Here is a 24041-nt window from a genome sequence, read left to right on the forward strand (position 1 = left end):
TCTCCGTTTTGGCCTTCCATCCACACTAAGACGGCGTTTTCAACCACCAAAAACGGAGCTTTCTGAAAACGCTCTCCAAAGTGGATTGTTGTTCGTCAAAAGCAGCTCAACTTCGACGTCTGTCCAGACAAAGAAGTCTGGCTTGCTTTTGTCTGTCTTTTGTGGTGATTTGGACATCTTGTTGGTGCTTAGGGCACTGCTACTGCAGCCATGACAACACTTTCGTAAACAGTGGTAACAACATAAAGGTCATGGGTCTTGCGCTTGCGCATGCCCAATAGAGTGGTTTTACGATCTTTTTTGCGTATCAGTGTGGATGGGAAACTTTTAGAAAACGGCCTGGAAACGCTAGTGTGGATGGAAATGCCGTTTTCAAATTTACCCGGATTAGTGTGGACAAGGCCTCAGTCCTGGTCCTCTGGACCCACAGCCCTGCTGGTTTTCACTAATCAGGAACTGATTTGCTTTGCTTTGCTGATTTGATTGCTAGGAAGCCAGGTGAATGCAATTAATTGTAATCAAGTAGCTGGTAGGATAGAAAACCAGCAGTATGCTAATTGTGTGTTCATGTGCTATCAGTTAAATCTGAAAAACTAATTTCCTACTTGGAAATTTCACACAAACGCCCTCCAAAGTCAGATTATTAAGTCAGAAACTGAGAAAATTCCTTTCTCAACAAGGTGAAAAATGTTTTGTCAGTCAACAGTAAGGAAACACATAGATGCTCCTTTTTTTGCAGGTTTGTAGTCAGCCAGACTAACCCAACATTTGTTTGAATGAAGTTTGTCAAACTAGCTTGTTAAGCTGCAGGATGCCTGTATTTGTTTATTGTTTGTCTTCTGGGTATGATTTCCTGACAAAATGAGACTGGTCTTAACTAAGGCCAGTCTCAGCCAAACGTTGGTCATTAAATCCTTATGTGGAGCTGAATGTGCGGTTGTTCTTAATCTACAACCCGATATAATAGCACATGAATGTAACGCTGTTTAGCAGCCGACTTGGAAGTCCCGGGGACCAGGACTGAGAACCACTGTGATAAGGCATCAATGGGTCACACATCCTCCCGCAGTGGTTTTCAATCCTGGTTTTTGGGATTCAGAGTACTCCTGGTTTTCTGTCCTACTAGGTAGTTAATTGCAGTTAATTGCTTTCACTTTGCATCCCAGATGAGAATCAGCCTTTTAATTTGATCGCCAGAATGAAAACCAGCAGGGCTCTGGGTCCAGAAGACAACAAAACACTGTTCTACTGTGTCATTGTAATTCAGGACTGATGTGTGTTCAGAATGCTGTGCAGGAGCAGTGTGGCGCAGCTCTGTTGTTTGGGATCATATATTTGTAATGTTTTTGGAGATGTGGAGTGTATAAAGTTAAAGTCTAGCCTTTTTAGGACACTGATAGATAGCGGGTGTATTATCAGCAGGATAAAATGAATTCATGGATCCCATTCCATCTGCAAATACTGTGTTCATACATGCAGGTGTGTGTGGCTGTGTGCATGTAAGTGCATGAGTAAATTCACATGGTTTACACCACAACGTTCCCAGAGATTGTGAAGGCAGCTGTTTATGCTGTAAAACCATACAGAGCTGGGTAAACATGGGAAATGTGTTCCTGTTCCTCTGTTACAACCTGTCAGTCCCATTGCCGCCTCAGTCTTCAGCCCATGGGCTATGGAGGCAGTAGGTTTTCACAAACTGGATTTTTCCACCAGAAAGCAATGTTAAAGTTCCAGTGCAGTGAGAACTGCATTTCTCAATTTCATGGTATAATTTAACAAAGGACCTGTTTAGAAATGAGGGCAATTATGCAATTACTCTGAAAACTGTAAATTGTTGTGAAAATTGGAAAAAGTCTCACATAGCAGGAATGTCTTTTTTTTTTACTCTATATTCCTCGATAAAAAGTTTAAACAAAAAAAAAAAGGACCTGTTAATTTAAAGTTACCCAAATTATTATAACTGTGGAAAATGCAGACACACACTTTATTCACATACTTTACAAAGTTATTCAGGTGTTACATAGTCTGTCAGTCAGCCAGCTACTTGCCAAACTAGCCAAAATCTCTGTTGTGCCTCCGTAGTTGCTGGGTGCTGAAGTTCCTGGATATTTGTTCCCTAAAGACAGAAATATTGGCCTGCAGTGGAAGGCACAATAATAAGGACAGTTACGCTCTCACTCAGTCCTACAAGTTTTGTGCCATCTAATCTAAAAACTGAAAACAAAATAAATAAATATGCTCACTGTGTTAGAAATCAACATCAAACTTTTCCTGACTGAGTTGAAATCATTAAACTGGATCTTTAAGGTTGGGGTTTGCCTTTTGCTCAAGCTAATTTTAGATAGAAAGCTGAATGTTTGTGTACGCCCCCCCATCACCCCCCCCCACACACACACACACACACCCACACCCACCCCCACACACCCCCTTTCTTTTTGCCTGTCTAAGAAAACTATCATTGTGGCTGTTCCTCCCAGAACTGCAATGACGCATTCAATTTTCAACCATTCGTTTGATTGAGCATCGGTCTGTTTGTGCTTTATGAGTTATGTCTATCATCATTACGCATGATAATAAAATGAGTCCCAGATCAATCTGCCTTCGAAGCCAAAGTTCAAAGCGTCTCAGAAAATTCAAATATTTCATTTCCACGGTTTATCAAACTAGAATATTGACTTTTCTCTTCAAAGTTTTATATCACACCAGATTGGGCGTCAACTGTGAGTAATTGTAAAAACCGAAACTATTTTAGGTGTTTGTAAATTCCCTGATGGACACGGCTAATTAGAACCAGGAAGAACAGATTGCTTCCATCCAACAACTTCAAAGGACCACAAATAATCTGTTATTTTAAAAGAGAACTGCATAGAAGACCAATACAATGAAGAATAAAACTTTGGTTCTTTTGCTTTCCATGACTGAAATGGCATCTTGATGGTGAAAGTTATACTAAACATGCTTTTGTAGGAATTATGATATATAGATATAAAGTGCCAACAACAATCAGTGCATTTCACATTGTTACTGAATACAGTATTTCATTTGTCTGGTTAGATATGTGCTATACAGTACTATCTATCTAAAGGAGCAGAGATAAGAGAAAGATACTACATCTAGACCTGGAGATATAGGTTTGGGTTGGAGATGCTAGTAATTTTATCTTTTTAACTTATTTGACTTTTTGTTGTGCTTTTATATTCTCCCCTGTGTTGAGATTTGTTATTTGATTTCTGTGCCTAATTCGGCCGTTGCACAGCAAGGACATCACATACTGTACAATGGAACAATATGGAGATCAAACTCATAAGGCGGCAAAAAAAAAAATCTTGGAATGATCTTCAACACACTAAAAATCAATACTCTACTAACCTATGGACAATTTAAAACCATGATCACAAACCTCCCTGCCTCAATGTGTAACTGTTTTAATTGATTTTCTTTATTCTCATCTATGTCTTGTCCTATTTATTTTTAACTTTTAACTTGTCTGTAACTCGACATCATTATAAATGAGGGCAACCTCAATGGTTCTTCGAGTTTAAATAAAGGTTTGAATGAATGAATGAATGAATGAAAAAAAACAAATGGCACATGACACAGAAATATTATGTCAGACAATACATTTTTACAAATAAATGCAGAGCAATTTGTATCTGTGAACCACCATTTTACTAAAACTAAAGAGAAATTGGATTAAATCTATGTTTTTATCATTGTGTTGTGTTCTCACTTATTTTGAGGGCTGAACATCCAAACCAGAAGTTTTATATTTTGTTCTGGCCAGCGTAATGCATCTGGCATTTGTGGATTCCTTGGCGATTTACAGACAGTAGAACAGTCTTAAAAGTATCCACACAAATAGGTGAAGATCCAAAAATGCAAACTTGCAAATTCACAAATATGTAAGTTTCAGTATTGTGAATATGGTTGAGCTATGCAAATGGACATATTTGTGCAGAAAATTATGGAATATAGATGTCCGTGTTTACGTACAAATCATGACATATTAATGAAAACTGAAAAGCATTTGCTCACAGATATTTTTAAATATTTATAAATCAGTTGAATTTTTTTCAAATGGTGGGTTACAGATACAAATCATTCTGCATTTATTTGTGCAATGTGTTTTAAACATGTGGTGACTGACATATTTCTGCATCATGTGACTTGTTTTGACTTCTTATGAGACCATTTGATCATGCAACACAGTACATACAGTAGCCTAGTACAGACAATATGTGCATATAAATCCATTCAGCATTCAGCTGAACTAACATTGAAAACACGACACACACAGACATTTACCCATCCCAATGAATTCACATCAAAATCACATGGTTGACAAGTGATGATGAAGAGCCTGTGGTGATAAAAGAGTAGTTTGTCCTAAATTATGTCCAAAGTAAATATGTTGATCTATATAAAAAAAAAAAAGCAGGGTAGAAATTCTTAGAATGTATTGAAACAAAGTTTTCAGTCAGTCTGTCACTATTCTGTCAGTAGATTTTGAATATTTTATGGCTCACTGTGATATGATTTAAAGCCACCATCTGTGGAAAAGAAAATTATTTAGAAAAGAAAATTAGTTTGTATTCACAAAGAGCTACTGCCATTTGCATTGGCCTAGATGTGTTCATTATGTTGTTTTCATTGTTTGTCACGACACAGCTCCTTTTCAACAAATTGATCAAAGGGGGTTTTAGATTTTAGAAAAGTTATTGAATATCATGTACTTAGTGAGGGAAACTGTCTTGAATTCTTGTTTTTATGTAGTAACAGTATTGAAATACAAGTTTGTAACTTTTGCTTGCAAGCCTTGACATGTAACAGTAACAAAATCATTGACGCTCTGTTAAAATGCTGTCATCATAAAGTTCAGCTTGGTCCAGCTACAACGCTTTAAAAGTATAGTGTCCTCAAGTTTCACACCAAAAAATGCAGCTTGTAAATCTGTCTCCTAGAAACCTGTAGCTTATCGCTGCTCAATAAAATGTGACTGTAACAAAAATACATCAGATACAGTTTAAGTATCTGTTTTTAAGGGAAGAATCCACCCTAAAACACTGACAAAAAACAGCTGTTGGTGAAGTTCCTTGCATTCCTGGGTTCATTTTGTTGTTTGGTGGTGTATTTTTCTTATTCACATGAACAACTGGCCAAACATAAATGACACAATGTCATGTCAAGATATTTCCAGCACAATGGAGTTTGATATCAGAAACATTTTCAGCAATCTAAAACATCAACGGCAAACATCAGGTTTTGGTGTCAGTCCCTCTGGATCAAAGAGCGAGGGCTTCATTCTAAAGCCGCCATTTTGCACTGAGTTTCAACAATCATAAATCCATTGTAGAGGAGGCAGAGAGACCAATTTCTCCACCAACAGAAGCCTCAATAGACCAGAATGCAATGCAGCCACAATCACAGACATGTATAACCCTTTTTATATGCTTACACGGCCACCTTTGATCGAAAGCAACAAGTTCAAGCCTGTTCTCTGTAGGAAATCACTAACTGAAGTAGAAGTAGACAAGGCAGGTTGAGGGAAAGTGGGTTCACCAAAACAGCAACACTTCATCATGAAGTAATCCCTGGAAGGCATTGAAAATGACGATATCTAACATTTTAAGTGTATCCAAAAACTTACACTCTGCACCTCTAATAAGTATTTATAAGTACTTCAGCATCATCCAGTAGCATTGTGCTTATGCCAGAAATCTCCTGGGCCTCACTGGTAACAAGGCTGACAACTGTAGCTTACAACTAATTCATACTGCCTGGTTTTACTCATTATGTCTAATTACAGTGACTGTCCACCTCCCAGACAGGTAACTAATGTGCTGGAGCACCAATTTTCTGCAGCAATGTTAATGTTAAGTGCCAAGCTGTCACACAATTGTGAAATGAACTCATAAACTCTCAGTCTGCTTATCCACAAGACTACTGTGCTTGTTGAATACTTGGCATGAGCATTATTAGTCAGTGTTGTACACAGGTTTAAACAGAGGCAGAGGGAGAGTTGACTTTCTTTTAGTAGGCTACACACAAATTACACACAAATTACCCTCTTTCAGTTTTCGGGTTACTGTCAGATGGCATATTGATGATGGAAAAAGGGATAAACATGGAACAGTAAAGTATGAGCTAGATCTGGGCCACTCAAAGTGAGGCCAACAGGCCAAATTCAGCCCTCTGCAATTGTGTTTGCCTCCCAGTGAAGGACCTGTTACATAACTACCTTTATAAAAGGCATATTTTGATGATAAAATTCCTAATAGCCTGTTAAATTAAAAAATGAAGTAGAAAAGGTGGGAGTATTTGGATGCTGCCTGGGGAAGAGCGCCAAGCTTGAAACACATCTGAGTAGCTGCTAAACCAAGCCTATAATTGTGTTCATTTATTGCTTTGAAGTGCTTGTATTTTTCAGCACTATTTATTGCAAATAAACTACTTGTTTTGTGCATTATACAGTTTCCCACCTTTTCTACTTTATGTTCTCTGACCCATTGGGAAGCAATTTTTCCACTGCCTTTTTATGTGACATTATAAATGATCAATATCCAGTAGCATTTGGCCCAACACCTATGTTTGGCCCATTACCCTCCTTACGAAATGTCAAATGGCAGGGTGGGTGAGAAACCCGCAAGCAGAACCAGAAGTTCACAGGTTGCATCCCTGCAGTAGCCAGTGAGTGTCCATCAACAACCATGTGTCCTGTCGAAGTGTCTTTGAACCTGTAGATTCATTCCAACACTGGTAAGGATTGTGGTTTTGCAGGAGAGTGTGAAGGTCCAGGAAACCAGCACTGAGGATCTTTGATTTTACAACATTTTCTTTGCACACATAATCTAGACTGTTTTTTTGGTTTCACGAACTTGAGCAATGTTTAGATGTTGTGTCAATGGACACACTTTGGATTACCATTAATGTCTACCAACAGCACTTCTCAGTTGGTTTCAAAACCCAACCAGTTTTATGGATACACTCTTATTTTTACAGTGTAGTTTTACAGTTTCTACAGTGAAGAGAGAGAGCATGAGTTGAATTCAGTTGTTGATGATGCAAGAATGACCAATTGGATACATTCTTTTGAGTGACACCTGATTTAAATTTTAATGGCCTTTATTGACTTATTGAAGAATCTGCACGCTTAAAATTATTATTGAATTCTAAATTACTGCTACTTTCCAGGTATTCTGCAATTTAATCACAGTATATTCATATCAATGGGAGAAAAATATATCTATTTGCATAGGATGATAAAGGTTTGAAGAAATGTGTGCAGACCAAATTTAATTCACTTCCTTTCGATTCAATTTACTTAACGCATTAATGCAGACTTAACGGAGCAAATCTAAGTAGCTGCCACGGTCTATTCATTTGAGGGACCTCATGTGTTTCCTAATGCAGATTTTAAATGAGAAACAAAAAGCTATCTGAGTATGCAAATTGAGATTCCTATGGAGGTTGCTAATATAAGCAGAAGACTGTGGTTGCCTGATCAGAGCACCATACTGTGGCTGACCCAAGTCCACAGACATAAGACCTACCAGTGCATTGTGTATGTATGTATGTGTGTGTGTGTGTGTGTGTGTGTGTGTGTGTGTGTGTGTGTGTGTGTGTGTGTGTGTGTGTGTGCGTGTGTGTTGTTACCATCACACATTTCTTTTTTTAGAATACTGTGATATTGATCAATTTCACCAACTTGAAATTCAACCAACGTAGTGCAGGCTTAACCGTGATGACCTCATTGTTTCTAATAGTGATGGGATTGGGACAGAGAAAAAAAAATCAATGGGAACAGCAATGTGAGATCTCAAGTGAGTCCAATAATAATAAGAAGAAACTTGAAGAATGAGAAACTTTATCTGTACAGCATAAAATGTTCTTTTCAATATATTTATTGGATTTTCTTATTTTTCCACAAAAACAATAATAATAATAAGCCAAACATATAAGCAATAATAAAACAAACAAACAAAAACAAAAAACAGCTCAGATCAACAAGCATATACAGGAGGTTACAGGAAATAGCCTATATTGCAGGTAAGTCACAGGTCACAAGAATTCAGGTTCAAGAGACTCCTTGTAAAATAATGGAAGAAAAATCAGGTCCAAGATAATTCAGATAGGGCTGCCAGACTTTGTAGAACTGATCTGTTTAACTTTACACCAGCCCTTAACAGAAGGGCCCTTATCGCTGGTCCACTGTAATAATATATTTTTCCTAGCAGCAAAAATAAGAATGTTATATAACTTTTTGCTAGCTACAGTAGTTATATTTCCACTTGGGAGGCCCAGAATCAATGACATTGGATCCATTTCTAAATCTTTGTCAAATACCTTTTCCATTTCACACAATACTTCAGACCAATACTTCTGTAATTTATGACACGACCATAGGCAATGGGTTACGGTACCTATTTCGGTTTTACATTTGAGACACAGAGGAGAAAGTGAGGGGTTAAAAGAATGCCAGCGATTAGGGGATATATGTATTCTGTGTATTATTCTAAACTGGATTGCCTTTGTTCGAGTACAGATAGATATCTTTTTGGCATAACTCCAAATATCCTCCCATGTCTCCTCATCAATAGTCACTGACAATTCCTTCTCCCATACACCTTTAACCCTCTGTGTATTAGTAGGAAACATGACACACATTACATCACAAAACAAACCAAGAGATACCTTCCCTGGTTGTTGAAACAGCAGTTTCTCAATAGCAGATATCTCAGGGTGATCTATAAGGGTCGTACTCTTAGTAATATAGTGCCTTATTTGTAAGAAACTGGAAAAAATCTTGTTTTGGGAGCTGGTATTTCTGTATCAGTTGTTCAAATGACATTAGACTATCATTTGAAAATAAGTCTCCCAATTTGGTTATACCTTTGTTATCCCATCGCCGGAAGCCAGTATCCAACATTCCTGGCAAAAATTCAGTATTGTTAATTATTGGGGTAAATGTGGAAGTTAATGTGAACCTCCCCTCCAGACGGCAGACTGATCTCCATGCCTCCAGAGTATTGATTGTTATCGGATTGGCACAATTATCTCTTTTGTTCCTAAAATTCTTAAAAAATAATAAATCTTGTAATCTACATTTCGATAATGATGATTCAATGTCCAGCCAAATAGAGGAAGTATCGTTATTTACCCATTCAGATATATACCTCAAGTGAGCACACAGCTGGTATACTTTGATATTTGGCAAATCTAAGCCACCCATAGAGCCTGGCAACTGCAGTACTGCCATTTTCAGTCTAGGTCTACGTTTACTCCATATGAAGGAGCTGAGCCAAATCTTTTAGGAAACAATATAGGAATCATTTGGATGGGATAGAGCAATCTGGGTAATACATTCATTTTTACCAGGGCTATTCGTCCTAACCAGGAAACAGGAAGTGAGTTCCAGCACTCTAAATCTCGTCTTATTTTACCAAATAACAGAACAAAATTGGCTATATACATCTGATTAAATGATGGGGTAACAAAAATACCTAGATAGACAAAACCCGAGGGAGACCATTTGAAAGGAAGTACAGCATAAAATGTTAAAAAGTGCTTGAAACATGAAAAAGGCAAAGTCAAAGAAAAGGAGTAGACCTATAATCAAACAAATATTGCTAATCATAGTTGTTGGCAACATCAATATTGCCTCTATGTGTTGCCTATTATCATGCGTTCATCCCCAGGCTCTTGTACAGTGTCTGTCAACAAATGAACTTGCCTGATAGCGTCAGATAGACCTACAGTATATTTGAAAATAAGTAGTTTTTGCTTTTTGATTTTCATTCTCAGAGAGCCAATTAACTAGAAAGCGCTCAGTCTATATCGCTCTCGCATTATTCTGTGCTTGCAACTCGTGCGTCTTATTTCTCTCAGAACACACTCACATCAGGAAGGTTATCAGTTAGTGCCAGGAGCGCTGTCTTTTTATCAGAACTGTTTTCGTCATAGCTGATGGAGTCACAGCAACTGTGCTTTGTGAGATTCGCATTTCATTCCCAAGCTCAACTGCAGTGAATGTGTGAGAGAACTCCCACTGCCTTTGAAGTACTACTGCCCACCAAATTGTAAAATGCTAAACATAAATCTAAATGACAGAGGAGGGGCAGGCTACTGTGCTTTGATCATAAACCCCAGCAAATTGTTTAGAGCTAGTACATACTATGAGTACATTTCTGTGGCAGGGCTTCCAATTGGAAACCGCTTGTATCCACATACAAAGACACATGAACTGCTGTAAGGAGCACAAAACCTGAGCAATGGAAACAAGTCATGTGGTATTATGAGCAGGGACGTGCAGAGACTTGTTCAGGGGCAGGTGCTCAAATGAAAAAACCGGCGTCTACAGTGTCAACCAGTCTGTGGAATAATCTGTTTAAAATAAAAATAAAATGTTTTAGGAGTGCAGCAATGCGGTGTTGTTATATCCCTTTACTTTACTCATCTGTTATATTTGCTTCCATCACCTCCCTTTCCATTTTTTGTCTTTCTCTCTCACTGTCCTTTTCTTTCTCTCCTCTCCCCCTCATCACTGCATTTCTGTCTGCCTTTGATTATCTCTGATTATAAAGGAGTTGGATGTGCTATCTAAACATTGTGAAAGTATCGAAACGCACAGTCGCCAACTAAATCCCACCAATTTTATTTTATTTTATTTTATTTATTTCTCCTTTATTTAACTACGTGAGTCCCATTGAGATGTTCATCTCTTTTGCAAGGGAGCCCTGGCCAAGAGAGCAGCAAGCAGATGTTACAAAAATACAACACAAAACCACAATATAAAATTACAAGGAATACATACAAATATACAAATTACACAGTATACAATCTCAAGTAAAACAGCTACAAACTTCAGTTTTTAAAGACTGCAACAGACTTTTTAAATCACCCAGAGGGATGAAGTGATCCAGGTTTGCACCTTTCTGGAGCTGATTCCAGGACCATGGAGCATAATAACTAAAAGCCATCTTCCCAAATTCTGTGGAAGGGCGAGGGACAGTGAAAAGTAGTAAATTCTTAGAACGCAAGTTGTAAGAACTTGTGATACGATTGAAAAGGCGATTTAAATAGCCAGGGAGTTGCCCTATGATGGCTTTGTAGATAAAAATGTGCCAATGAAGCCGTCTGCGGTAATATAATGAGGTCAGACCTGTCCTTTCATACAAGTGACAACGATGAGTGAGTGATTTAGCATTCAGAATGAAACGTAAAGCTCCATGATAAACTGTGTCTATAGCCTGAAGTGAGGTAGCAGAGGCATGCATATAAAGAATATCACCATAATCAGTCATAGGGAGAAATGTAACTATGACAAGTCTTTTCCTTGTAGCAAAATTAAAACATGTCTTGTTTCTAAAATAGAAACCCAGTTTAATCTTGAGTTTTTTAACAAGGTTGTCTATGTGTGTTTTAAATGTAAGCTTTGCATCAAGCCATACTCCAAGATATTTATAACATGACACTTGGTCAATACACTTCCCATCAAGGGTTGAGATGTTGGGAACAACAAGCTGGGAGTGTGATCTAGAAAAATACATACATTTTGTTTTATCAGAGTTTAGGACCAATTTGAGATTGTTAAAATCAGCCTGAATGGAATTAAAAGACTCTTGGAGGTCCTGGACAGCGCTAGACAGAGAGGCGGCACAAGAGTAAATAATTGTGTCATCTGCGTACAGATGAGCCAATGCTGTTTATGTAAATAGTGAACAAGACTGGACCCAAAATAGACCCTTGGGGTACGCCCCAGGCAATTAACCTGGAGGATGATCTCTGACCATCAGCAAGAACTCTCTGCAACCTATCTGATAGATAGTTTTCAAACCAGCTGACTGCTTTGAAACTCAATCCAATGTTGTGGAGCCTATTAATTAAAATTGTGTGGTCGACAGTGTCAAACGCTTTGGATAAGTCAATAAATACTGCTGCACAATGTTTTTTGTTATCAAGAGCTTGTATTATGTCATTTAGCACCTGTGAGGCAGCAGTTATTGTGCTATGGCCTTATCTAAAACCTGACTGGACAGAGCTCAGCAAACCACTTTTCTGTAAAAAATCCTTTAACTGGGCATTTATCAGAGATTCCATGATCTTAGCAACTACTGAAAGCTTTGAAATAGGATGGTAGTTGCCAAGGTCAGTGGGATCTCCCCCTTTAAAAAGGGGCAAAACATAGGCCTCCTTCCAAATTTTTTTTCCTTCCAAATTTTAGGGATGGTATTTGTAGAGAGGGAAATGTTAAAAATGTGGGCCAAGGGCTCAGCTATCAGTTCTGCTGAAAGTCTCAATAAATAAGTGTCAAGGCCGTCTGGACCAGAGGGCTTTTTGGGGTCTATGGCTTCGGAATCTGAAGTGCCACCAGCAGTAGGAGGGCTTACCAAGACACTAGATTTCAAACCAGGATATACGGTCAAACAAATACCCTGCAGAAACGAAATGTTCATTAAAAAGGTCAACAATGCATTGCTTATCCGTTATTGGCTGAGAATAATGATTAATTTGATGGGGGAGAGAAGCAGAGGCAGTAGGATTAAGCGACTTCATGGTTTTCCAAAATTTGGATGGGTTATTTAAATTATCAGAGATCGAGTTAAAATGAGATTGGAGAAACTCCAACTGCCAGTGGTAAATGGAGGTCTTGCAGTACCAAACTTTCAATATTATCATTGGTCAATACAATTGAAAAACTTATCAGAATGGGTGGCTCAAGACCCTAAATCAATGTGGTTAGACCTCGAATCGCAGGGATGTAGTTCGCTCTCATTATCAAGCGTACCATTCTTAAATAATGTTAAACAATTACCAGGTATTAGGGATAACTTTATTGTGAGTTAAATTCTTAATACATGGAATAGTGTAAAGAAGGCATTTTCTATCACCAGAAGATACTCTTTATACTTTTTATGCACCGATTGTTGATAATCCCAATTTTATTCCTTCTTGTATTGACCCTGGTTTTAAAGAGTGGAACACATTTGGAATCCAGGTGATAAATGATCTCTATGAAGGTGGTACTATGAAATCATTTAACCAACTTCAGGAAGAGTACGGGCTACCTAAGATACACTTTTTCAGATTTTTACAACTTCAAAGTTTTTTAAACTCAGTACCCGAATATAAGGAAGGTCATGGACCAGAGCAGATTGAGGCACTCATTCACCAGGTCTGCCTAATGAAGAGGAAAAAAATTAGTTATATTTATCATAAACTGTTCTCTTTAAGTACTCTCAGTACTCTCAGCAGCAGGCAATCATAGGAACGGGACCTTAAAACTGCAATCACTGATCACCGATGGAAAACAATTTTGTTAAATAGCAAAAGAATATGCAGCAATTACAAATCCCAGGAAACTCAGTTTAAGATTAAACATAAATTACAAACTACCCCATATTGCAGGAGCAAATATGACAATGACTGTTCTGGTGTATGTGTAAGGTGTAAGCAGCATGTAGGCACCTATGTGCATTTAATGTGGCTCTGTCCGGAAATTCATACATTTTGGGTTGAGATTGGTAACCAAGTATCATCCATAATACGCTGTCCTATTGAGCTTAATCCTCTGCAGTGTATCTTAGGCCTACACGCTGCCTCACCTGAATTAAACAGATATAAGAGAATCCTTAGTCTTCTGTGGTACTGTGCACGGTTATCAATCTTACAGCGTTGGCTAGACGATGTCGAACCATCTGTTTCAAGTTGGCTTTATAATGTTCTACAACTTCTCCCATTGGAAAGGCTCACACATGTTCTCCAAGGAGACATGAATGGTTTTTTCTTTGTTTGGAGCCCTGTTATAGATTTTATTGGAGAGGACTATGCTGAAATCATATTAAAAGGTTTTGCAACTTTGGGATCCAAGTGATCCCCAAAGGGTAAAGTCCACATGTTCATTAACATTTCATTGTTATTGTAGTTATAATATGGAGGATGATGATCTATGTTTGTGTTGTTTTCTTGTCTTTTTTCGTCTGTTAGTCAGATTTTTTGTATGGTTAGCTGTTGTCTAGCTCTAGTATTTGTGTTATGTACCATTTTTTTTGAGGGTAACATTGAGTGTGTAATCTGTATAAACTGAAAATAAAATGATTGAAAGAAAGAAAGATCGAGTTAAGATAAAATTCTGATTTAGAATTCCTTATGGAAGTAGTGCATTTATTGCGGAGATATCGAAATCTAGACCAGAGAGAAGGAGAATTTGATTCTCTGGCTTTGGCCCATGCAATATTACGATCGTGAATTAAATCAGAGAGCTCCGAAGAAAACCAGGGGTTATCTCTTCCCTTGATTCTATATTTTTGAAGTGGTGCGTGTTTATTTGTGGTGGCTAGGAAAATGGAATGAAAATAATTCATTCAGACCAATTCTTCCCAGGTCACCACAATGTATATCGTGCAGAAACGCCTGTTCTATAAACCTTTTATAATTTCTTTTTATAATAGTTCGAGGGATTGTTTTAGGGAGCCTGGCATCTCTGACACATGCAACAGTGCAGTGGTCACTGAGGTCATTTGCAAAAACTCTGACAGCAGAGAATTTATGAAGATTGTTTGTAAGAATTAAGTCCAAGAGCGTGGATTTACTTGGATGTTTAGAGTTAGGGCGAGTTGGTAAATTAACAAGCTGGGATAGGTTCAGCTCACAACATACATCTTTTAAACCGTCTGAGGCAGAGGTGAGCCAATCCCAGTTTAAATCCCCCAACATTACAAACTCCGAATCATTAAATTCAGCCAATACACTTGAAATAAAAGACACTGATTCTTTTGAAGCGGAGGGAGCTTTGTAAGAACCTATAATTGTAATGTAAGAATCACTGGACAGGGCAAGCCGTACTGCCAGGAATTCGAAAAGTTTAGGTTTAGAGAAAGATTTAATCATATTGACATTGTATTTGGATTTTACATAGATAGCGACTCCACCTCCCTTACTTGAGCGATCTGCGCGAAACAAATTATAATCATCTATACCAATAGAAATATCCGAGACAGATTTTTTCAACCATGTTTCAGATAAAACCAGAACATCAGGATCTGAAGTCTGGACCCAGGCACGGACTAAATCCATTTTCGGGACTATACTTCTAACATTCATGTGCAATAACCCAAGACCATTTCTTTCTTTAAAGTCAGCAGGAGTGGGCAGATTAGAGCATGGCAAAGGACCAGGATTAGGTTCAATATTACCCGATATTAAAAGCAACAAAATAACCAGCACACGAGACTTCTTCCTCAAAACATCAGAGAAGCAGTACACATGGGAGGAATCAAGAGAAACAGAGATCCATTGTAACATAGTAAAATTGTTCGATTTTACTTGACATGACAAATGCAAATAATTAATAAACTGACATCACAGGGTGGGTTATGAGTGGGAGAACTACTGTACTTATAACCAGAAGCAGTAGCACAGCTAAGAACCACAGACCCTTTGAAAAATTCATGGTGCATAGGAGTCTATTGAGTCAATTGCAGTGTGCGAATAAAACAGTACCTCTTGGGCAAACAGCACGCTGAATGGAGGGATGCTTTGTGAAGGCAGAGGGCTGGGAACCGCTTTGGTAGGCCTGTCACAGCCAATTGCAATTGGATAGGCCCCAGGAAACCGGAAACCATATTAGGAAACCGAGCCTCTAAACGAGACGCTTGGACTTCCGTAACTTCGTGGCGTCACAAAGATTCACAAAGCACCCACACCCCCCCACCCCCCCTCTGCAGGTGCCTGATTATGAGTCACCTTTTTGTCCATGCAGATGGGTTTTCGTACATTTGGAGACAGCCTTGGAGAAAGGACCTGTTGTCTGTTCACTAACCACAGCACTACAGAGATATACTGTATTTAGACAGTTTATTGAGAGAATGAGGGGTCGAGAATAGATGGATGTAAGAAGATTCGAGAGTGGAGGGATGAAGCATGCAGGTTGGACACACTTAAATAGATTGTAACAGCAAATTGAATGTATGCTTGAAACGTGGTCTTTGTTCCCGAACCTTAGTTATAATAATAACTTCATTTGGTAACTGTAAGCATGCTGGTGGATCTGTAATGGTTTAGGCAGCTATCTTATGGGAGTCATTAAGTCCGATGATTGCTCTGCACGGTCGTATAACAGCCAAGGAATATGAGACCATTTCACAGAATCAGATACACCCGGCGCTGCAAACACTGTTCCCTCCTGATGTTTCCATATAGATAATGCCCCCATACACACTGCTAGACAAATTGAAGAGATGTTTCATGAACAGCAGAATGAAGTCCACAGTCTCTCAAATCAGCAGATCTCAAAATAATTTTACGTTTATGTGAAGTTCTGGGGCAAAGATTTCTACCTCCTTCATCCTTTAAATAACTAGAGGTTTTCCTTCTTGACAATCGGTCCAATATCCCACTACACACTTATGTTGTCACCATACCAGAAGTTTGACAGCGAGACCAATACTAAGTTTAACATCTAAAAAGTTCAATGCTACTACGATACCACAGCAAACAAGAAAACCCATCAAGCAGTCTGTCACTTGACTTGGACAGCTTTGTAGAAACCTTTGCACAGAGGTTTGATGACGGTTGGTCCGTCTTGTCGGCTCTGTAAGTGAAACAGTTCCATATTTGGCTCCTGGCACCAGTTTGGTCAAATAGTTTACATGGAGAGGAACCCAGTTCAAGACATGGTGGACTGATTGATTGCTGCTGAATGTTTGCAGCGGTTTGACTGCTGCAGTTCAGTGTGAAGAGCAAGGCTGAGTTGCTAAAGGCACATTTAAGATGATTGCCGGCTCGCCTGGAAAATTGTCGAGAGTAGCAGAGTGCAGTCAGACGAGGAGTCAACAAGCTGAACACTCACACCAAACACTGCCACATATTGCATTCACATACATTGTTTCTGACGAGGTGGATGCAGTTGAAATACCACTTCATAGGGCACACTGGAGTTGAACAATTTAGATCTGGTAATGTACAAGTGTGATTCACTGAGTAGGCTATCATGTAACAATATGTCCAACTTCATGAGCATGAATAAGTTATACAGGTTTGCTGTTGCAACTTGCTGATAATGTAAAAAGCTATGATTGCTTCTACAATTGATTCGTGAGAATATTCTTCTTTTGCATGTATTATGAGGTAGAAATAGGAAATTACCCAATTCTGTTGAGTAGAAAATACATGTTCTTTTTGAATTAATATACATTTAGTACATTTAGTACATTGAGTACATGATTGCATTCAGTGTGATTGAAAAACTTTGGTGCAAAACAGAATTACTCAGCAGACACTATTGTATGGGATATTAAAACAAGGTTGAATGTAGAAAATTGCATCTTGGAATTTTAGGCCAAACAGCAGCTAGACCATTAATAACAGACCAACGATGTTCAGCAGTTCATTTTGGTTTGGCTTTTATTTGAGGGCAGCCTATATGAGCATTGCTAGAAATACTGGCTTATAGCATCTCACAGCAAATTGATTTGAATCAAGTATGTTAATTTTGTCAGTATATGGATATAAGCTTGTGAATACCCAGACCATAATACTCCCCAGTGGATTTAAGCCATTTCATTTTGATGTTGGCATGGAACTGCAGAGAGGTGCATTTATGGAAAATGCATAATATTTCTGGAGTGTAAAATGGTATACATCCCAAAACATACTAATAAAATCATTTGCTTGCTGCTTGGCGGCTCATGGAGTAACGTCTTGGAATAGATATAAAAACTGAAGTCTCTTCATTTCTTTGATGAGTCAATGAGCGCTCAGTTTCCCATCATTCTTGGAGTTGTGCAGATGGTGGAGAGCAGCTGCAGCACCTCGCTCCAAAGACTGCGTCTGCCTCAGTACTGTGAGATTTTTAAGCAAGTCGGGCAACATTTCTAGCCATCATGCAAGGGACCACACAAGGCGCTGGTCAAAACTGTCATCTCAAACAAGCCTTATGTCTATTCCAGTCCTTCTTTTAACTATTCCAATCTGCATGTAAACGCCCTCTGAAGTGATTTTTAAATGGAATTTCAGCTTGCAGAGCACATTTGGTGAAAGTATTGAATGCTTATAAAATTCAGCATTGAATTCAATCTTTTGTAATGGTATTGAAGTAGTATTGAAATTTCAGTTATTGTGACAACACTATACACACAGTTCATTGCTGTATCACAGCAATCCATGGAGGACTGAAGCTGTTCTGGAGGCAATCGGTGGCCCTACTCCTTATTAGGCATTTGATATTCATATATTGTTAGGTGTTTCCGTTATTTTGACCATCCCCCTGTATGCTCCACTAGACCAACGGGCTCAGCCATGAAAACCTCATGCAAAAAACCCATTGCAAGTAAAACACAATATTGGTTTGTAGTAAATCACTACATTTCATGTGCAGTTGAGGTTGTTGTTTGTACACTACGCCACAAGCATGAAGTTCATTCTAAACTTTTCAAATGTATGACAGATGATGCAGAAAAAGACAAGTAAATATTATTGATTTAAAGAAAATGACTGTATTTCAGATGGCTGTTGAGGGTGATGTTTCTGCATTGCACCATAAGCACAGAATTAATTCTGAATGCTTCAAATGTGTGAGATGTGATGATTGATGAAACCACGGTGGCTTAGTGATTGAAAGTACTAGCTCTATTTATGTCAGCGATTGTATTCTGCTGAACATGACATACTTCCCTGCTCACATAATGTCTCCTATCAAGATTTAAAAACCATGTTGAACAGATCTATGCAGGTGAAGGTTTGCCAAACAGTGTGTTTATGTATCCCCAATGTTAGGGATGATCGATACGTAGCACCTGGTGATTTATGGAAGAACAGAGACAAATTGCTTTGGCAGAAACAGACAGCTACAGTTCCTCGAATTATAGTTGAAAGCTGTTATTCACAAATCCAATGAAAAGATATAGCTGTGGTGAACAAATGGTGGGTTGCAGTTTTCTGATTCCCGATGTGTCATTTTCTTCTCCAGGAGACAACAATGGATGGCCCCATCTTTTCGACAAGTATTTTGGAATGCCTAACTATAACACTGGGACCAAGTCCAATGCATGCTGTAAGTATTGCCATTCTTGTTTTAAACTGCAAATTTATATTGGTATTAATCCGCAAGATTCTTGTGTTGTTGTTTTTGTTTTGTTTTTTTGACATCTTTGGTGCTTAAGCGCTCGTTGCTGTTGTGTTTCTGCACTGCACTTCCCTGTCAATCAAACAGCGTGAGCAGAGCTTGGATTTTCTGTTGATTTAGTTTGAGTTTCTGTAGGTGGTCTTTTCTTTGTCTGTTCAGCCATGGTGGCTATCACTGCTCATGCTAACTACCCAGTTCTTCTTCTGTTTATTCCAAACAAACCGCTGCTCCCAGAAACATCAAATGCATCACTTTCTGTGCGCCAGAGAATCTACCAGTCACCGAGTGTTTAGAACAATAAACGTAAAAGCCCTCATAGTCTTGATATAGGTTGAATCGCCATTGCGTTATATCAAATGGGCGATCAAGAGTCGCAAAATGGACATTTATTTATATGAAAATGTCACCGATTGTTACTTAAAAGCTTCAAAACTAGTCAGCATGGTTCTGGTGTACATGGAACTGAGCCTCATGGTTTTTAAGCTAGAAGAATATTTTTTTTCTGCCATATACCATTGTGGCAAGAGGGCAGGGTTCAAGCATCGGACAGGAGGTCAAGAGTAAAGAAACTCCGGTTAAGGTCTTATTTGCATTTAGCTGTTTACAGGCACCTTTGCTACCCTTCTGTTGCCATGAATAAATCAGATACTGCTGTCTCCCTGTAGTGCCTCACCCACACATAGAAAGGTTGTCTGTCAGCAAAAAAAAAAAGAATGAAAAAGACGCCAGCTACTCCCCTCCTATTTGACTGAAATGTATGTTATTTCTAATACAAAAAAATAAATTAGAAAGAAAAGGAAAGGGAAAGAAATGATCATCCCAATAGTAATAGGTGAGTACTGCTCACTGCCATGTTTTCTGTTGCTTGAAAAATTTACCCATAATACCCTGTGAGTCAGAGTTTGTGCAGTTGGCAAGTGAAAAGAGTGAGATGTTTACATGCCACAGTAACCCATTTAATATGGGGGTAAGCCAGGCATCTTAACCGGGTTTCTCATAATTTGCATATGAGTTAAACTGGACTAGGCAATGTGTGAAGTTGCCTAGTCCAGTTTATACGGGACTTGGCCGCTGATTTGAGCCGTCCTTACTCATCAGTCTGGCGGGCCGGTGTCCCGGGGGAGTCTGGTGTAAAATGAGCACAAACTCCACCCAGCCAGTACATCACATCCCGACTGGGAACCTTTACACGAGTGCGCCCTTTAAACTCAAGCATATCCACCCTCTTCCACCGGTCCTGCCTTTCATCCATAATTGTGATATGGATGAAAATGGTACTTTGGTATTCTGTGTGGGCATCATCAGTACATTTCTAGTGGAGAGTGCATTTCCAGCAGCAACTCAACCTGATGTTCTTGACATTTCTTGACATTTGTGATTACTGAAGTGAAAAGCGTAATTGCCTGCAACATCAGGCTATTTATCAGAAGCATCAAGAAGATTGCAAAGAGTTCTACTGGGATCATCACTTCTTTCCCATGTACTAATCTAATATTGCTCAGTCAAAGAGTGAGGGGGTAGCTCACAGGTAACAGGGATATTCTGTTAAGTGGTTTACTCTTGGCAACAGGGAGACTCAATCACAGGGAATCAAATGTGCACATAAACAGTTTAACACAAATAAGATCTTAACCAGAGTCTCAATTAGGTTTTCCATCAAGGTCAGATTCAATCTGTATAAAGATGAAGAATGCGTGGCCTAATTGTTGACTTAATTGCAGTTTCAATTTACTTTGTGTTGACTTAAAGAGAGAAATCCTAAACATCACATCACATTAGCTATGCCATAAAGTTTTCTACTCGCGGTGAAGTTTAAAGTTTTCACCTGAGTAAGTCTCATGTTTCTTGACTTCCTCACTGACAACATTTCAGTAGTTTCACAGCTAACAACCGCAGTGTGTTCCTTCAGAGTTTATGCCACCCTCTGAATGTGTACAGTAAAAAAAACACACACACTGAACTTTGTGTTACCAAGATAAAACCCTTGAACTGAGAGTGTGTGAGATTCCCTAGTGCCACACATTAAAGTCTGATAGCCAGAGGACAGAAGATGTGTCCAGCCAGCTGATTTGCTCATGACAACTGGAAACGGCTTTGATTAGGAGAACAATGTTTTTATAGAACTGATAAATTGATACTATTCTGTTTGTGGACAAGTTAGCTTTCCAAATGCTCTCTCATGACAGCAACTGCTGTTATCAGGGCAAATTACACTACTTACCCTAGAATAATTACCTGCACTTTTTATTAATTGGAGTGCCCAGAAAAGCATAGGGGCAATGAGCTTGAAATTGTGTTTTATGTGGGCTCTGAATTGTCACCTGCCATATTGAAATAATGATTTGCTGTGTGACCAAATGCTATTTTGTTTTTTGGATTATGCAGATGCCTCCCTCCCCTGTGATTTGAGCTAGCACATTTTGCAATAGCAATCACCTCAGTTTCTTCCAGCCCTCCATCAGCATTCAAAACAACCAAAAACTAATTCCATAGAAGTTCAACCCATCATCCTCCTCTCCTTGTGGTTGGCGTGTCATCGCCTACGTTTCCATTCATGGAGAATTCCTTCATTTACCCGGATACATCAAAAATATATTGAGCTGAATACAGGAGATAACAGCAAATCAAATGGGGAATGAATAGATGTTCCTCCCTCCACCATATCTTTTGATACCGAGAAGATAGATTAAATTAGATTAAAGTGAAAATCTTACATAGGCTGCCTTTGACATAGATTTATCATCAACAAAGACACTCTCTAGCCACATGCCCTGGAAATGGACACTAATGCTCAGCCCATGCCTTCTGTTTGCCTGTGGTTTCCTTTGATGTGAATGTCACCGGCTTATTTATTTTGTGTAATGTTTGTGCCATTTCTTGTGTAATGTTCCCTGTGTGTAATCAGCTGGGACATTTGATTCATAAAATATATATTTTACACAAACCTGAGGACTTAAGACTTATTTATTTCTAAATACATGTAAAAGTGATGTTTCCCAAACAAAAAACCCTTCCTACTCTCTTATATTGTTTGCATATAATTTTGGTGATCCAGCATTTTCAGCTTATTGTAAGTCATTCTGGATTCAATTGTCTCCTACAGGCTCTACTGTATGGAGTCAGATCAGTCTCAATAGGAATGAATGCACACAGAAGGATTCACAAATGTATTTCGGGATTTATATAAATGTAAAAAAAAATCCACATGCACACAGAAGGATTCACAAATGTATTTTGGGATTTATATAAATGTAAAAAAAATCCCCATATAAAAAAATAAGGTTCACAAATGTATTTCTGATGCACAAACAAATATTTCTTGTTTTAAATAAATGTAGTAGAAATCCACAAATATATGTATTTAAAAGTATTTGCAATTTTCATGAAAAACATATTTGGATGTTGTTACATTTATATACAAACTGTTGAATCTGCATTTACAAACTGCTTGTCATTTGTGAACTTCACTGCATTTGTGTCTGGGTGTTTTGAGACTCCCCTGCCGCGGCTCGATTCACAAATGCATTTTTTTCAACAGGGAATTACCTGTAGCCAATCAGATGTCTCCTTCCTTTTCAGCCAATCACATGAGCGTAGATTCGAGGGTGTGATTTGCGTTACATCTGTGCAGTCTGCAATTCTGATTAGAACCAGATTAGAACCACATCCATGGATGCGCTGGGTGAGCAACTTTCATTGAAATGAATGGGCCGCCATCTTTGAATGCCTCATCCATAGTTTAATACATCCATGGTTCTAATCTGGTTCTAATCAGAATCCTGAGACCCACACATGAACACAACTCATCTGTTTTATAGAGAGGAATTAGCTCAGTAATGTTAGCTTAGTAGCAACCTAATGTTAGGACAGCATGGTAGCTTTTAAACACATTTTAACATTCAGGTTATCTTACAAGAATATAACTAGGTAATTACTGGTAAGTTACTGACCAGTGACAAAATATTAGCCACATTATAAGTGTATTAGTCTCAGGGTCCCAAAGTTTCCCCCTCTCTTCTACCATGTACCACTGTCAGCGCCTCTCTCCTTACGGCCTAGATCTCCATTTTTCTTCTCAACGGCTCCCTTGTTTTACTCGGGAGCACAAAAAACTGTAATTCACGGTTTTGAAGTTTGTTGGCTGTGAAGCCCACCACACAACAGCTTTTAGGCATGTTTAATTTGGCGAATAATGACAATGATGTACATTCAGTCACACAAGGTGAATGGAAAGCGGTGCAGAGGTTTCCCCCACGATGGGCGTGGCCTATTTTATGCACTGTCTCTATAGGATCACAGAGCCAGAAATTTAAGTTTCGTTTTCATCTTGTTTCTCCGCTGAGATCGGGAGCCCGTTTCATCCACACAGTAAGCAGGCTGACCAATATCATGCATGTAAGCTGAAGCTAACTGAAGCTAAAGTAGAATCTATGCAATTATATCGCCGTTTATTTCGATGCATATGCGCGAGCTCAGTCCACCTGACAGCCCTCTGTTCTGTCGGCGGAGAGAGAGACACAGACAAGCATGGAGGTTTCGGCGCCGAGGGCTTACTGCTGACGCTTCCCGGAGTTTCCCGGGGGCACGGTTCCGCCCAGTGCCGATAGCTGGGCGCCGATTTGTTCCCGGTGATCCGGCCGAGATTTCGGCGGGGGTCCCAACGCCGATGCGTCACCGGGTGTCGTTTTCGGCACCGATGGGTACCAGCGCGACCGGGGCTTGGATCGGGAGGATCAATGCGGCTGTGGGCGCGGTGGAGTGAGGAGACGGGACGCGCTGGAACGGAGATCAGGATGGATGTATGGACTATTATTCTGTATATTAACAGTCTACAGCAGAGTTAGTTACACCATTGGTCGGCCGTGGCACGTGGCACACCCATACACGGTCCAGCCATATACTAGGTTTTGACCAAGTCTTG

At 39.0% G+C, this 24041-nt stretch overlaps 1 protein-coding gene across 1 annotated transcript in view; it reads left to right on the forward strand.

The window, feature by feature from the left end:
- Positions 1-24041, forward strand: part of rxfp1 (relaxin family peptide receptor 1) — an 82995-nt gene that overhangs the window by 27953 nt on the left and 31001 nt on the right. The window contains exon 3 of the mRNA XM_071914885.2: positions 18965-19048. Coding sequence (XP_071770986.2) covers positions 18965-19048 — 84 coding nt within the window. The remainder of the gene's footprint in view (positions 1-18964; positions 19049-24041) is intronic.

The sequence above is a fragment of the Centroberyx gerrardi genome, chromosome 16 (assembly GCF_048128805.1).
Source record: "Centroberyx gerrardi isolate f3 chromosome 16, fCenGer3.hap1.cur.20231027, whole genome shotgun sequence".
In the NCBI taxonomy this organism is placed as follows: Eukaryota; Metazoa; Chordata; class Actinopteri; order Beryciformes; family Berycidae; genus Centroberyx; species Centroberyx gerrardi.